Source organism: Vanacampus margaritifer, chromosome 1 (assembly GCF_051991255.1).
Source record: "Vanacampus margaritifer isolate UIUO_Vmar chromosome 1, RoL_Vmar_1.0, whole genome shotgun sequence".
Classification (NCBI taxonomy): domain Eukaryota; kingdom Metazoa; phylum Chordata; class Actinopteri; order Syngnathiformes; family Syngnathidae; genus Vanacampus; species Vanacampus margaritifer.
Window position 1 is genome coordinate 48,138,893 of NC_135432.1, and position 16,539 is coordinate 48,155,431.

Below are 16,539 nucleotides of genomic sequence, written 5' to 3' on the forward strand. Positions count from 1 at the left end.
GAACCATCGCCAGCCAGGTAGATTTTTAGGATTTCCGCCACCCATATCTCCGTAATACCAAGTCCTACCAGAGACATAAACTGGGCCCGATGAGAGCTTTCCAATGGTGTTGGTGTCGTCTGTCCACGACTTTCTATTCAAGAGATAAAGGGCCAACAAATGCCCAGATTTTACCCGACGTATGCTCCAGTGGCCCTGGGATGCTCGGCCAGTGCTTTTATTATCCAACTACCGTCTGCTTTATCATATCTGACCTCTTGTAACCAAACAACCTCCACACGACAAATGTAGCTCCCACTTTAGACACTATATTCCAAATAAAACTGTTAAACTTACATGTTTCACGTTTGTGTCACACACCACTGGGACCGATCCATTGTGTTTGCAAATACAGCTTTGAACAGGCTTTTCATAAAAATAAAAAATAAATTGAGCAGCCAGCTTATCGAACTTCTGTGGGTGTGACAAGCCTTTACCAGAGTGGCTGCCACTAACCCAAGGGGGTGGGGTCGAGTGCACTTACGTGTCTTATTGACGTCACCATGTCACAGAAGTTTAATCTGCCCTTTTGAAGCACACAATTTAGAAAAGAGGAGAAAGCTAAAGAAGTTGTGGACTGACTTTTTTCATACCTGGTTGGATTGTAGACAGGCCGGGGAAGAATATTATTGATAGAAAACGCCTCTAAAGTGCATTTTCATACTATGGGACTTTTAAAAGTCTTAAATGTCCTCAATAATCGACAGCGCACCTAATAATGAAATGTGCCTTTTGTGTGCACCGAGTTCCAAAATATGTAAATGTTGTTGTGCGACTTTGTTAAGCGCTCCGCTTGATTCTGTGTGGGAGCATTTCCGCGGACACTTTGCTTATATACAGGAAATGGTTGAGGACTGGCAGGCATAATAAGAACCCAAAAGACTCAACTGAAAGATGATGTCTTGGTGCTTTCGCTTTAAGAAACTCCCACCTAAGGTGATTATATTGGGAGGCAGCGCCGAGCGAGTTACGCCACAATTTGTGAATGGATTGTGCATGCTTGGGCTAACGTGACTGCTTGCACTGTTGTTTAAGCTCAAAAAGCTTTTTTTATTTTATCATTTGAAGATGCCAGAATTTGCACATAATTTCATATATTTGTCTGTCTGATGAGATCGTTTTTAAAAATGAATCAGACTTTATGTTTAAGCAGTTACTCAGTACTTGAGTATTCTTTTCAGCAAATACTTTTGTACTTATATTTGAGTGATTTTTTTTTTATGACTCCTATTATTTTGAAGTAATGCTACTCTTACTCGAGTACAATTTTTGGCTTCTCTACCCACCTCTGAGGGAGAGAGACCGGCTGTTGAATTGAGCCTTCACCCACTTTCAAGCTAGTGGGTTGACTTTCCCGAAGGTAAGCCGATAGCTGGTCACAATATAGCTCAATGGACCAGCATTGCTCGTCCTCGGTGAGTTTTTGTTGGTCATTCAAGCAAATGACATACCACTTAATGTGTTCAACGTGTTGAAGAAAGTATTCAATGAAGGACTAACTAGTTTTCACCCCAAAAAATATACATCATTCATCACCTCTCACATTTTTATGCTTACGTTAGTTAACTTGACTCTTTTCATGTTCACACTTCATTCCTACCTTGGATTTAAGGGCCCAATATTCCTTTGTGCCATACTCCACATTGTTGAAAGCAGTCAGATAGTCATAGCTGATGACAGCTGTCTACAGAAGAAAAACAAAATAAAAACATGTAAAGAACTGAGCATCAAATACAATTTTAATAGAACTACAGTAGGAGAAAAACAAACATGAAACACGTTGTAATTTGTCATCTGCTACAAAATGTACAGTGCTATTTATTTTTTCAGAAAAGAAAGAGTACGTTTTCAAACTTTAGTAGGGAAACAAGTTTACTGTATTTTTGCACTAATACAGATAACTTCCTGTTTCTCTCTACACCTCATTGTAACCGAACTGAAACAGTCAACTGATTTTTAGTATGGATGCGTGTGGCAAGCAACGTAACGAACACGAGGAAGAAGGAAGAAGTAGCGCAAATGAATGTTGATGGCATATGTAAACAAACAGGCATGTAAATTTATCAAGTCTGGAAAAGAACTATTGTGTCCATTTCTTTTATTCTCTCGTTTGACTCGCGAGTCGCGACTAAGCACAGTGCTGCGTTTATGAACTCGGACATAGCAAGACTCAACAAAATATGACAGCTTTGCCACAAGCCCTCAACGGCAACACATTACAATAAAGCACAAAATAGTTTGTTATAATATGCAGTACAGTTGCAGTTCATCATAATCTTTAAGGATTTCTTTCTCTTTTTTTCCAATTCATGTGCATACCACATTTTGTTTGTGTAGATCAATTTACTGCTTTAAAATACACATAATAGTGAAGCAAAAAAAAGCATATTGGATAAATGGTAAATAAAACAAAATAAAAAACAATACAAGTATTTATTTTAGTTGTGTTTAGCACAGTGTATTTTCCCAATTTTACTCATCTGATTTCACTACCTTCTAGACCTACTTTACAAAAAGGATTAGTACCAAAGAGTGAAATATTATAGTTTCTAGGGTTGTGAATTGCCTAGTACCTGGCGATTCGATTCTTATCACGATTCGATTCGATACCGATTAATCCCGATACGAATCTAAAAAATTTTTTTTTTTTTACTCAAATTTAGAAAATACTAATCAGTAAATTGTGTATGTACACTGTAAGATTTGTATGAAAATGTATTCATTTATCTGAAAATTCAGGCTTACAATTGAGCCACTGCATTTAACAAACAGGTTGCAGTCTGTTTAATGTTTGAACAGCACTGAAATAAAAATATTAAGGATTAATGTTTCATTAATATAATATTCTTCCATGCTTAATGTGTGAATCCTAACCCTCAGTAAGACGTTTTGTTGAATATTCCCATAAAAAATGTATGTTTAAAAATCGATTCGGCCGCATATCGAATCAATTCGAGAATTGTGCGCTGTAATATTGGGATATATTGCCAAATAAATTTTTTCTAACACCCCTAATAGTTTCATATTATTAATACTATTCTGCATAGTTTGTGGTTCAATTTTAAAATACACTTAAGATTTACAGCGAAAGAAATTCTAAAGCCACAGTATCACAATCAATTTCTAAACATGTCAGAAATTATGGTACAAGCCGCAAAATGTAATCAAAGTTCAATGTACTATAATTTTAATTGTCTTCATTACATACTTTTAAAGAATACAAAATGTAAACTAATGATGGTTTTAAAAAAAGCAGCCGCTTGTTGGGGCAATATGCTGCGATTTACATTGTCACTGTCCTGTGAAAAACATGTCCATTTTTGACATTTTTACGTTTATGAGATGCAACTGAATGCAGACATAATCGTAAAAAATAATGGACATAAATGTTTTTCACAGGACAGCGACATGATGTTCCGATTAGTTGACTAATTGCGACTACTGTTGGTGATTAGTCGACGAGCAAAATAATCGATCCAATTTGTTTTTGTCACTTTAAAAGTTGTTAATAACGTGGATGTAATTTGATATTGACATCTTTAGGCTTCTGTTCATGTGACAAAAACACACACCGGCACATGTCAACCACGGCAACACCTCGTCTGTGCTAGGGCATGTTATGTTACACAAAGTGAAGTTGAGAATATATGATATAGTTTGGGTTTATGGATTGGATCTGACTGGTTCTATAATAAAAACAATGCAGTCATTTTGGCCTCGATACCGATTCTGTGGATCGGATCGGACCATCCCTAACAAAAATACAGTACAGTTCACATATATTGTATTTTAGAACAACACTTACTAACCATAATGTATGAGATAGTGAAGCATGCAGTAAAAAAAAAATCGCAATTGGCGGGTACGTCGCCAGGTCCATTTATTCTTGACGTGCTGACTGACGAGCTCTGGTTTACAGCGTTCTTGAATTATATTTCCGAAGTCAGTAAACCCTTAAATATCTGTAGACCACATTTCAGGCTAAGTAAGTATCAAGTTTAAACAACGTGCCAACTTGATTACAACAATATGAATACAATTAAAACGTTTTCACTGAGCAGTTGCGATTAATCACGTGTTTCCAAAATACAAATGCAGTATCTTACAGTGGCAGCAGCTCGTCCAAAGCGGATCAAACTCAGGTCATTGAAATCAAGTCGTCTATTGTAGAGGTAAAATCCAGAAGATGCAAACACTGCCGTGGCCAGAGTAGGGACTTTGAGCAACCGGAGAGCCATTAGTGGCACTGTGTAAGAATGACAAAAATAATATGTTTTACATTATGACTAAAATAGAAACCATATGTTTCATTTTACATCGGGGCTATAATGTTCCCAGATTTCAGTATAATATCCTGATAGTACCCCCAAAATAAATAAATAATTAAATAAACATTACATTTACCGAAAGCATTGCAAGTTTTCTTTTCAATACAACAAAACATCAACCCTTACAATTACAATACTTTTTTACCACTTATGTAATACCATAGCTCAGGCTCATGACAGGTTTAGGCAAAACATAATTCTGATATCCTGTGTGCTCCAGATCTTTATGGAGGGAACAGTCTGGTGCTTGCAGAATAGAATGAAATTTTCATATTTAATTAGCATTCAATTGATACTAATAACTAGGCCGATATTTACCAAATATATTATTTATCGAAAATGAATATTTTTACACAATTACAGCGACTAATGTCAATACCTTTAAACCTTAATCATAATACATGCCCATGTATCTCTTTACGGGCACTGACGTGCAAAGAAAAGCCCATTTAGTTTATTGAAAATTACGTTTCGGGTCGATAAAGACAGATTAACCTCAAATTGGAGTTTGTGTTCTAAGTTTACTCACTTGGAGTACGTAATTCACTGGTTGTTATTTCAGAACAGCAGAATGTATGCTAGGGTTATGCAACGACTGGCTAAATTTTGTCATAAAACACAATAGGAGACCAACAACCGAGGTTCTGCAAGAGCTATTCAATCCCAAAACTGTCAGTAAAACCAATAAACTTTTACCTTCACGATGTCTCCACGAGTTGACTCTCTTGCACTTGCCTGCCGGTTTTGTTTTTGACCTCCTCGCCAGCTTCCTACATGCGTGCGCAAAGAACGCTGGTTATTGTAGTTCTTCTTTATCTTTTCTTCTTCTTTTACTTCTTTCGATAGTTTTTGAGCCATTTCCGCCATCATCTGGTTGCAAATTGTCAATTGGGATTTTACCAACTTTAATAATAACGGGGAAATATATATATATATATATATATATATATATATATATATATATATATATATATATATATATATATATATATATATATATATATATAAAATAAAAATGGGTTCGGAAATAAATTTAAAAAAAGAATAAATAACAATATTACAAAAAGCACAGCTCGTTTGAGAATGCAAGACCTGCATCCATCCACCCATCCATTCATGATGAACTGTTGAACTGCTTCTTCACGGGGGTCGCGGGCGTGCTGGAGCCTATCCCAGTCGTCTTTGGGCAGTAGGCAGGGTACAACCTGAACTGGATAAACACTCGTTCACACTCACAATCACATCTAGGGACAATTCAGAGTGTTCAATTAACATTAAAATAGTCCATAGGGATAAAATATCACTTGTCAATAGATCTAAACTGTACTTTTATATGGGTTACAAACGTGATACAATTTTTAACTTCAGTCTAGTATGACGAGTCTTTTCAAAAATGGATTTCTCTGCTGAACCTGTCATTTGAGGGGCAATCACAGAAGAGGTAAACTTTTCTGATCAATCATACAAAATGTATATTGTAACAAATCTTGAAATATACAAGTTAGTCGTTACAACATAAAATAATAAAAGGCACAAGCCATATTTTAAGCCAATTTGTTGAATTAATTGATCAATTAAGAGTTCCTGTCTCTCCTGAACAATTGCCAACGAGGAATTATTTTTCTTGCTATGATTAACAAAGAAACTTCTAATATGAATTGTATCCACGGACGTTGGACTCCATATACGTCGTCCGTGCTTGTAACACTCATTGCTTTAAAGTTTAAAGCAATGAGTGTTACAAGTTTAAAGTTTAAACTTTATTCTTGTATCACCTGCAGTACGAAATTTTGTCCAACAGGGGGCAGCAATAAATAACATACGGTACTTAAAAGGATTGGGGCAGTACGTGGAAAAAAGGTTGTCAGGATTCTCACTTTTATCTCAGAATTCCAACTTTTTCCTGTTATGATTAACAAAGAAACTTCTAATATGACTTTTATCCACGCGACATTGGACTCCGTCCATATACGTCTGCGCTTGTAACACTCATTGCTTTTAATTTTATTCTTGTACCGCCTGCATAGCAATTTTTGTCGAACAGAAAGCAGCAATAAATAACATACGGAAAAGGATTAGGGCAGTCCAGGGGCTGGGAGTTAGCTGGATTCTTACTTATCTCAGAATTCCGACTTAAGTCTTTATTAAATTACTTAAATTGTTACTTTAAAGTGACAATTCTGACTTTAATCTCATTAAAAACAATTTTTACTTAAATGGTGTTGGAAATGACGCTGTTTAAACTAACGGTGTTAGGTAACGTAACGTTTTCCTCTCTCTCTATAAACGGAGTTTTGGATCTACGCTTAATTCCCTTTAAAATGATCTATAATACATGGACGTAGCTCAAAAATGGACAAAGTTACAGCAATTTTAATGTTAGCAGGTTGAAATGCCTAGTTTTGAGAAAAACGGGTTCAAAGTTTTAGTGTAGGCTACTTGCATCTTTCAATTGTCCATAGCAACCAGCACCTTAGGAAAAAGATATTAACCTGAAATTTTCAGGAACTGTTAAAATATCAGTGGAAAGTCAATTCTAATCGCAGGTAAGGCCAGATCACAGTAAGGTCAGAGATTTGAACCCTTTATAACTTTAGGAAGTTTGACCTCTCAACAGATGGCATCAGTCGCAACTTTGAAGATCACATTAAGCTTACAAGTCATCTTCTGCGGTATCAGACAAACTTTGGTTCTTTTATTGTTGCTCCTTGTGATATTTTCTTGCTTAAATTAGGTCATGTTACCACAGTGGGAAATTTGATTTAATAATTTTGTGTGAAATAAAAGATTATTTGGCATTTGCTGTGGCATGTGAGCTGTGACAAGTTTATGGATGTCTCAAATGCATTTGGTTACATAAAGAAAATGAAAATGTTTTGATGGCTCAACAGTTTAGTTTTTTCTCAACGTAATACATAGGAACACAAGTCACTCCAAATATGGGCTGCGTGCATTTTGGGGCGGGCCGCGGGGAGACTCACTTTGGATTCCAAAGCGAGCACAGCTTCCAAAGTTTGGAAGGACGATTGAGTTCATTTTTCATCTTAAAAATTTTATATTTTATTGATCATATTTGATTGTAATTTCATCCCACTTAAAAGAGCATAAAATTAACATTTGTGGTGATATTCTGCGACTCGATGCAAACGATTCATTCGTGATGCGTTGAAGTGGTCTTTCGACATCTAGGAGTGATCAAAAATTTCATTATGTAGTAAATTTACAATACATTAATAGATTGGCCGACTTTATCACATACTGGGCATTTCACAACTTTTACACTTATCTGAGTCGCTGTCGCGTCACTTTGGGGAGCAGGTGCATGCTGCAGGTGCAGCAGGGCAGGCTGCTCCTAGCTGTCGAGTCTCTCCCTGTCTCCCTGGTGAAATGTGGATAGTTAATTTACATTAAAGTAGAAATAGACTCGTCAAAGAAAGAGATTCCGAAATTGAAGATGATCTGTCTGATTACAAACCTTTGCCATGGTGTTGTGTACCGATGGCAGTGCGCTTCTACTATACAACAAGGTAGGATGCTGTGTTATGTCATGCGTCTTCTGTTTACTTTCGTGCCCAATGGTCACATTATGGTGTATTTAGACTTTTATTGGTTGTTATGCCCATTTATATCAATCATTTGTGAAGTGACGTTCGAGGCGAGGAACTCAGGGTTATTCGAGGCAGGTTTCCGAGACACGTTGCATGCTAAAGTCGGCTAATAAACATGTTGGCTAACGATGCACTTGTCCTAATAATTGCGTATTTTCATACACCTCTACTACAATTTTAACTTTTGGGCTGCTGGGAAATGAAAACAGAGACCTCAAGGAGGCTATTTTTGGAGACATCTCAAAATCGAAATTTTTGAACTCCTGCTCTATTATACTCAAATACGCGAGTTTTTACTTAGCGACATCCGGACCATTTTGCCAAAGTGCGTCACAATTATTTTCCCCACATTTGAAACGCCGTTATCGTTATTGTACATTAAATGTGTTACGTTACAATTGATTTATTAGTTTTTTAGGCTCGAAATAGCTCAAGTTTATGTTGTGCAGATTGATATTAAAGATTAAAGACCTCTGTAATTCTGTCATGTAAAAAATAAATTAATTAATAAAAATGTATAGTTTTTTTTAAAAGTCGTGTGCGCTTTTACGGAAAGCTTGCTCCGAGTCCTTTCATGAAAATGTAATTGGCACACAGTTAGATGCACTGTTGTCGCACCTTGTCACAGTAAAGGTGTCTTGACAGCTGGAATGTGTTTTACTTTTATTTTGTATGTACTTCCATTCCAAAAATTGCGTGGGAAGTCAGTGAGTAAACCAAATTTGATAAAAGTTATGCAAAGGAGAAAAGGACTGTAATAGTAAAATATAAACATATCCTAACGATAATTTCTTGGGGAAGGGTACTCTTTTTGACACGACAACATACACATTGACAGTATGCATGTTTCTGGATTAAAGCAGCCACCGGCCCCACATGTTACAGTGAGTATAAAAATGGATCTGGGATTTGTCCACTTTTCATTTAAATTAAACACACAGAATGTAAAGCACATTGACAGACATTAACTGAATACAGAATGTTTGTTTTCTGACTTTATATTGCTCATCTTTCTCTGCTCTCTGAGTACCATCAATCATCCAATCATCTCCAGCCAACAAAAGGGTAGAGAACCAAGCAAGCAAAGTCGTTTTAGCTAATGAGACAAACTGATACATTGATCCAACTTAGGCTACATCATTTTATAAGAACACAGCTAACACTCTTATCTGAACCTGGCTTTTGTTTGCTGAAAAACAAGCTTATGCCCACGAGGCTACTTTTTGACACGCACGTGCGCGCGCACACACACACACACACATAGGTTTGTTTTTACTATCTTTGTGGGGCATCTCATTGACATAATGCATTTCAGTCGACTCTCAAAAAGAGGTCTGAACTTATGGGGCCCAACAAAATGGCCCCACATGGACAGGTGGGCCCCACAACTCTGTGAAATCCCGGAATGTTGTCCCCACTATGTAACAAAAACAAGACCACACACACACACATATATAGAGAGAGAGAAAGAGAGAGAGAGAGAGAGAGAGAGAGAGATTTTATTTTTTTCGCACCATGCTGAGTACGAGAAAATGATGAAGAACATAAAACAAGCAACATGCAGAATGGGCTGAAGTGTGTTTCACAGTTTGATTATTTGTGGTCCACATAATAGCACATAACAGAATGGATGGAGAGCTTAATGGCCCCTAGTGTGTTTTTGCTGGTCAGAGGAAGTGGACTTGGTGAGCACTGAGACACATCCTTTATCTACTGTGTTTATAACCATTCACAACTCATGCTCAATGTATCATTGTGGGCTTGTTGCTTAAAAAACAAAAACAAACAAAAACATATATAGTAGTAGTTGATCAATCTGTCGCTGTGTGGTTGAGTAGTGTGTCCAACAAATGACACCCACATGATTCAAAAGTCTGTTTTTAACTTTTCTCAACATACATTCAGAAAAGGGCAAATGCTGAATTGTGATTGATATTGAAGATTGAAAATATATGTGGTTTACTGTACTATATGTACTTGTAGCATTCCGTGACTCATAAGAAAATGGTTGGCAAGACAAAACCCAAAGATCATGAGAAATGTAATTCGTTGCCATCTTTATTTTCTATATTTGATTTATTGACATAAAATTAGAAAATGTCATGTGGGACGTGAATGGTTGAGGGATGGTGGCCCCAAATGCAGGGAAGTAAGGGAGTGAGACAGGAATCAAGTGCAAGTCCAGGACTTGGCTGTGGCTATGGCTTGGCTGTGGTTGTGACGAATACTTGGTTGTAGCTGTGACGAAAACTTGGCTGTAACACAGACCTGGCTGTGACAAAGACTTGGCTGTGATGAAGGCTTGGCTTTGACGAGACGAGATACACGAACTTCTACCCATAACATTGACAATGCACCCACACCGACTGGACAAACACAACAGACTAAGGCCCCATCCAGACGGAAGCAAAGCCGGCTTCGTTCCTCAAACAAATCTCGTACACACAGAAGCATTTCAAGACCTGCGTGTGTCCAAAAGAATACGTTGACGATGTTTCACGGCTGTAATGTATATGTCAAGTCTGGAGTAGCGCTGTAGCGCAGCCACAGGGAGTTAACGGAAAGCGTAGAAGTAGAATCAGCGAAGAAGACGGACACAGGAGGAGTGACAATGGCGGGTGATTCAAGTACAACACCACTTGTTGAACGTGGGAATAACAAAGCTAAATATTTTGCTGCAAAAGCATAAGCAAGCTAAGGAGGCTGCGCAAAACGACTACGGCACGGTTATCCGCCATTGCTGTTGACAGACTGACGGTTCGCGCGCAGTCACACGAGAATTGGCGCATACGTCATCAATTTGCGACAATGCGTCGTCATCGAGCTGCGACCATTACCATTACCGTTACGTCATTGCTGGAGGAGTATCCTGCCAATGGTGTCCAGACGCTTACGAGGTGGTTTCAAAAGTGATCGGTTTCAAGCTCCGAAAACCGCGCCGTTATGTGGACGAACGGCTTCAACGGTAAGAAACTTGTGAGGATACATTGAAACTGGCTTTTGTGTGGACGGGGCCTAAATACATCAACACTAATGAGGCACACCTGGGGAGGGGACGACACACAGGTGGACGTGATTAGACATAAGAAGAAAAGGGAAGAAACCAGGAACACAAGACAAAAAACACCAACCACAGACAAAAACAACAAGAAAACCCATAACAAACAAAAACCCAAACCCCACATAACCGAAACGTGACAGAAAATTATAACATTCTCATGTCTGTTTTGAAACTGAACATAGCTTAAGTTCATCCATTCATATACTGTTTAACGTCAGTACTCGCAGTGAACTGGATCTGTCATGATCTTTTTTCCGAGCCGAAACAATAACCTTCAGAAAGAAACTAGGTTCTTAAAAATGATCTAAATAAAAACCAGTGAACTGAATATTAATCCAGATCCAATATACTAAATTCTGCATTCATGAACCCCAAAACAGAAATCGGATACAACGCACACTGATCCTTCTGACTGGCTGCTCTTCTCTTTTCAGCTTTGACCCTGTCATGACCCAAATTTAATGAGACTTCCTGCAGAATGACAACAATATCTTCCAAGAGTAATACACACATGCACACTCCCACACACACTCCAATGCTGATAACCCGTCCATCCGGAGGCGAGATGCACCCTCACACACATTATAAGCATCATCACTGTTCAGTCCTTCATCTGTCTATTTACAAACACACACAATGGCAAATCTCCAGAGGAAGGATTCAGTTACACAAATAAATACAAGCAAAGAGGACATTAATTTTCCAAATTCACCTGCTCACTGTTTAATTAATCTTTCTAAAATAATAAATGATGACTTACTTTCAGCCAACTAAAACACTGCAGAAATGTCCTCTCTTCAAACTGAACTGCCCTCCAGCATGGGAGTAATGAGTTATTATTGCTCACAAGAGTGAAAAGTCAAGAACGAGTTTAAGAAGGCTAATCAGGTCTGTGAACCTAACCTGATTCTCCATGATGATTTTTATCTATCCATATTTTCCAAAACATTTTCCAATTTGGCCATGCATGGTGTTGAAGCACCTCGGCAGCGAACGACCATCATGTGCATTACGTTGTAGCACCGCAGCAGCCCATATGCAACGAAGTCGTTAGTCAATAGTGCATGGCCCAGTGCTAAGAGCAGTGTGAAAAACTGTATTCATATTTGTCAAGAAGATGAGTAATAACTTCACACTTACGTTTTGTTGTAACTTTGCGTCTATAACAATTTAACAATTTCATGAATATTTTATACTTCATATTATTGATTTTTTGACCAATACATGCTTTACATTTATTTAAAATTAATATTAATATCAAAGAATCTGATTTCTTCAAATTTATTTTTTACCTATTGAATCGAAAATGTTCTTGTTCACTGTCGATGTGGTCACAGTCTGGTGTATGTGCCAAACATACCTTTTGAAATGACGCATTGTTAACAAACTAAAAGTTAACCATCATTTTCAAACATAGAATTACATTTGATATAATAAACAAACGATAGCAGAAGGTTGAAATAGCCACATGAAGCTCTGGAGCCGCAGGTGGCACACCCCTGTTAGTCTGGAAAATTGTAAATTTTAGGGCTGGGACGAAATATCGTTTGTCAATACATCTCGATACTGTCTGTCCCGATCCGCAGTATCGATCCATTAAGTGAGTATCGATACTTTTGGATACCTTATATTAAGGCTTGGGGAGTAACGGAATACATGTACCGCCGTTACGTAATCAGATTGCAAAAAAAATGTAACTGTATTCCATTACAGTTACAGGAAAAAACATGTTATCAGATTACAGGTACATTTATTAAAAATTGGGATTACTTCAAGGGATTACAATTACGATGAGAGAGAGTGCGAAAGAGGGCGAGAGAGACAGCAAGAGATAGAGAAAGAGGGAGAGCGAGAGAGTAGGATAGAGCGAGAGAGTAGGATAGAGCGAGAGAGAGAGCGTGCACGCCCGCACTAGTGGGACAGTTGCTACATGTCAGGGAGGTGGGAACGAACGAACTGAATAGTCGTGCCCTCCACACGCGGGCCGTTTGAAAAAGCTTCACGGACGGGAGGAGGAAATTACAACCGGTATTCACTGGAATTTACTCGGAGCGAAAGTTTGAGCTGAGTGTCCAGCGGCATACTACGCGCTGTAGCTTCTTGCTAGATAGCCTACAACCAAAATATGAGTTACACCTTCCAAACAAATCTTCCTCCGACCAATTCACTATTTAAACATCATACACAACATATACACAGCTAAACTTGTGACTGGGATGAAAGTTCATTTTGCAGTTGTCACACATCGTCATCCTCATTGGATGACTATCCATCCATCCATCTATCTATCCATTTATCTATCTCCAGTCAGACTCCTCAAACCACATTGCTAACGACGTAAAGTGCCCTGCTGTTTGTAGCCAATGCAACAAGAATGGACAGAGTCTGTAAAAGCAAGACCGAGTCACGAGAGGTGGGGGAGGTGTCCACTAATGCCACTGAGAGTGACAGTGTTACAGTACTACAAATTGATGAAGTGACGTGAAGTGATGATGTGCTGTGTCTCTCTGGAGGCGTCTGACGGCCCCACAATTACTGCTGATCTGATAGTGGATACTGAATCCGGTGTTTCCATCCTTCCTGAGCAAATATACAGAAATCACTTCAGTCATGTGACACTCTCCAAGCCAAAAAAGAGACTTGTCACTTACACACGGAAACCTATACGGGTACTTGGTTGCATGGAGCTGAAGGTGACCTACGAGAATCATGTGGTGCCAGCGGGAACGCCCATATTGGGCATGGACCTCTTCAAAGCGCTACGGCTACAGATTTCGGATGGAAATTGAGTGAAACTCCATGTACAAATCCTATTATGCCTGTGCACTACACTACTGTCATTATGGAGTCAACTGCCAATGTAGAGTGTACTGGGACAGTTAAAGGCTTTGTCCACAAAGTTAAGGTGAGGCCCGACGTGCAGCCTGTGCAGATGAAGCTACGCCGTCTTCCCTTCGCTGTACGTGACCAAGTCTCTGAGGAACTGCAGAGATTGTAGAAGGATGGAGTGATTGAGCGCATCGAGTCCTCACCATGAATTTCGCCCATAGTGGTGGTGAAACGCAAGTCCAGCCAGCTCAGAATATGTCCAGATCTTTGTGAGCCCAACAAGGCAGTGATCATCGATAGCCACCTTTTGCCCCACATTGAGGAGATGTTCCATGAGTTCAGAAGGGCACAGATGTTTTCATCTATCGACCTGCAGAATGCATATTACCAGGTACCACTTCAACCTGACAGCAGAGACCTTACCAGTTTTTTTTGTTTGTTTTTTTACACACGATGGACTTTTCTGGTTCACAAAGGTCCCATTCGGTCTTGCCTCATCTCAGAGTGTTTCAGCACATGATGTCACAGGTCATGTCAGGCCTGGATGGCGTACAATGTTACTTGGACAACATTGTGGTTTTTGCCGACACCCCATCGCTACACGAGAGTAGTACTGAAGCTGAATATGGACAAGTGCCTTTTCAGGCAGACTGAACTGTTCTACCTGGGACACGTTATTTCTGCCTCAGGTATCCGCCCCAACCCAGACCAAGTTGCTGCTATTGAGAAGGCTCCTGCCCCTGATAATTCTACAGCCCTCTGATCCTTCCTGGGCCTCACGGGGTGATATTCTAAGTTCATCCCTGGCTACGCATCTGTGGTGGAGCCCCTCCGTGCTCTCCTGAGAGGGGACACACGTTTCAATGGACTGATGATTCACAACAAGCTTTACCGCGTCTGAAAGAACTGATTGCTACAAGCCCAGCGCTCGCACTGTTTGACCCTACTCTTCCGACGGTGGTCACTATAGATGCCTTTGACTACGGCATAGGTGTTGTGCTCACCCAAATGCACAAGTGATGCCGCAGAAAGGGCGTGCATCGTAGGAACTGTCTGATGGCAGGGTTTGGCATGGTGTACACCTGTCTCCTGCATCTGCCCTGGTCCCTGCTGCATGCCCCCTCCTGCTGTCCCGGTCCCTCGTTCATCTGCTGTTCCCCAGCGAGGCCGCAGACAGGTTCCCCCTCCTGCTTGGTTGGAGGACTATGTTCCCTGATACACTTCACGCATTTCTGTTACACTTCATAGTGACACAACAAGGAAGAGAGGATCCAGGCGCAGGGAGTAGGTTGGCCTCAACGGCAGCAGTTAATTTACAAAACTCAAAATCACCTCTAGCAGAGGGAAAAAACGCTGAACACAAATTGCTCAAAACTGGATAAAAAACAGGGCACTCAAAAAAAACAAGGACAACTAAAGGCGCTCCACTCAGGAGGGAAAAAGGCACAAGAGCAAGGCAAGGCCTGTGGATCAAGAACTGTGAGAACGCTTCCATGCGCCGCGTGTGACACTTCAGCACTGGGGGGTGGCTGATGCCGTCTATTTATTAGGCGGGTAATTGGAGACAGGTGGAAGCAATCAGGAACTTGAACTGAGCATGGCAGGAGGAAGGGCAAGTGACCTAGAGTGGTGGTTAGTTCTTTAAAAATAAAACCAGAAGTGTATGGACCAAAATAAGAGCAACACAGGCCCGCTTACTGCGGCGTGACATCACCACCCCCCTCCCTGCCAGTTCCCAAAGGCCCAGGCAGGTCGGGATGATCCCGGTAAAAATCCTCGATGAGCGACGGGGCCACTATAAATCGGGAGGGAACCCATTGCCGTTCTTCGGGGGCATAACCCTCCCAATCCACCAAATATTGTTTTCCCCGACCCCGGTTACGAACATCCAGCAACTTCCTGACCTTGTAAACAGGGCCGCCTTCCACCATTTCCTGAGGAGGCGGTGTTGGTTCCGTTGGGACCATGGGGCTGTCCCGGACAGGCGTCACCTGACTGACGTGCAACGTGGGGTGGATGCGGAGGGATCGAGGCAGATGAAGACGTACGGCCGCAGGACCTATGGATTTGGAGATCGGGTAGGGCCCCACGAATCTTGGGGCCAGTTTCGGGCAGGGTATCTTAAAATGTAGGTTCTTTGCAGACAGCCAGACTTGCTGATCCGGCCGGTAGTGGGGCGCACGTCTCCTTTTCCGGTCCCTCTTCACTCTGGCGCTGGAGAGCCAGTCGGGCCGCCGACCAAATTCGGCGACATCGGAACATGACGTGGGCGGAGTACAGTCGCCTCCTCTTCCAAATCGGCGAAGTAGGGAGAGTCATAACCGTGGGTGAAAAGGGTGAAAAACCTGTTGCGGATGTGGGCAGAGAATTATGAGCGAGTTCGACCCATAACAGGCATTTGCTCCAGGTTGCCGGGTTTTGGGACACCAGGTATCGGAGTCCGGTCTCAAGCTGCTGGTAGAGGCGTTCAGCTTGTCCATTTGCCTCTAGATGGTAACCTGAGGTCAGGTTGGCCTTGGCTCCTAGTGCCCTAAAGAATTCCCTCCAGAATCATGAAACGAACTGAGTTCCACGGTCTGATATGATGTGGTGAGGAAAACCATGGACCCGGAATACATGGTCTATCATGATTTCAGCGGTTTTCTTGGCTGATGGTAGTTTGGCTAGGGGGATG

At 40.5% G+C, this 16,539-nt stretch overlaps 1 protein-coding gene across 2 annotated transcripts in view; it reads right to left on the reverse strand.

Moving 5' to 3' along the window:
* adck1 (aarF domain containing kinase 1) overlaps positions 1–5,173 on the reverse strand; it is a 74,706-nt gene extending 69,533 nt beyond the window's left edge. For both annotated transcript variants that reach the window (XM_077565231.1, XM_077565148.1), the window contains exons 1-3: positions 5,064–5,173; positions 4,146–4,285; positions 1,640–1,723 (exon numbers count right to left, since the gene is read on the reverse strand). In XM_077565231.1, the coding sequence (XP_077421357.1) occupies positions 1,640–1,723; positions 4,146–4,277 (216 nt within the window). In that variant the 5' untranslated portion in view covers positions 4,278–4,285; positions 5,064–5,173. The remainder of the gene's footprint in view (positions 1–1,639; positions 1,724–4,145; positions 4,286–5,063) is intronic.
* Positions 5,174–16,539: the final 11,366 nt, after the last annotated feature.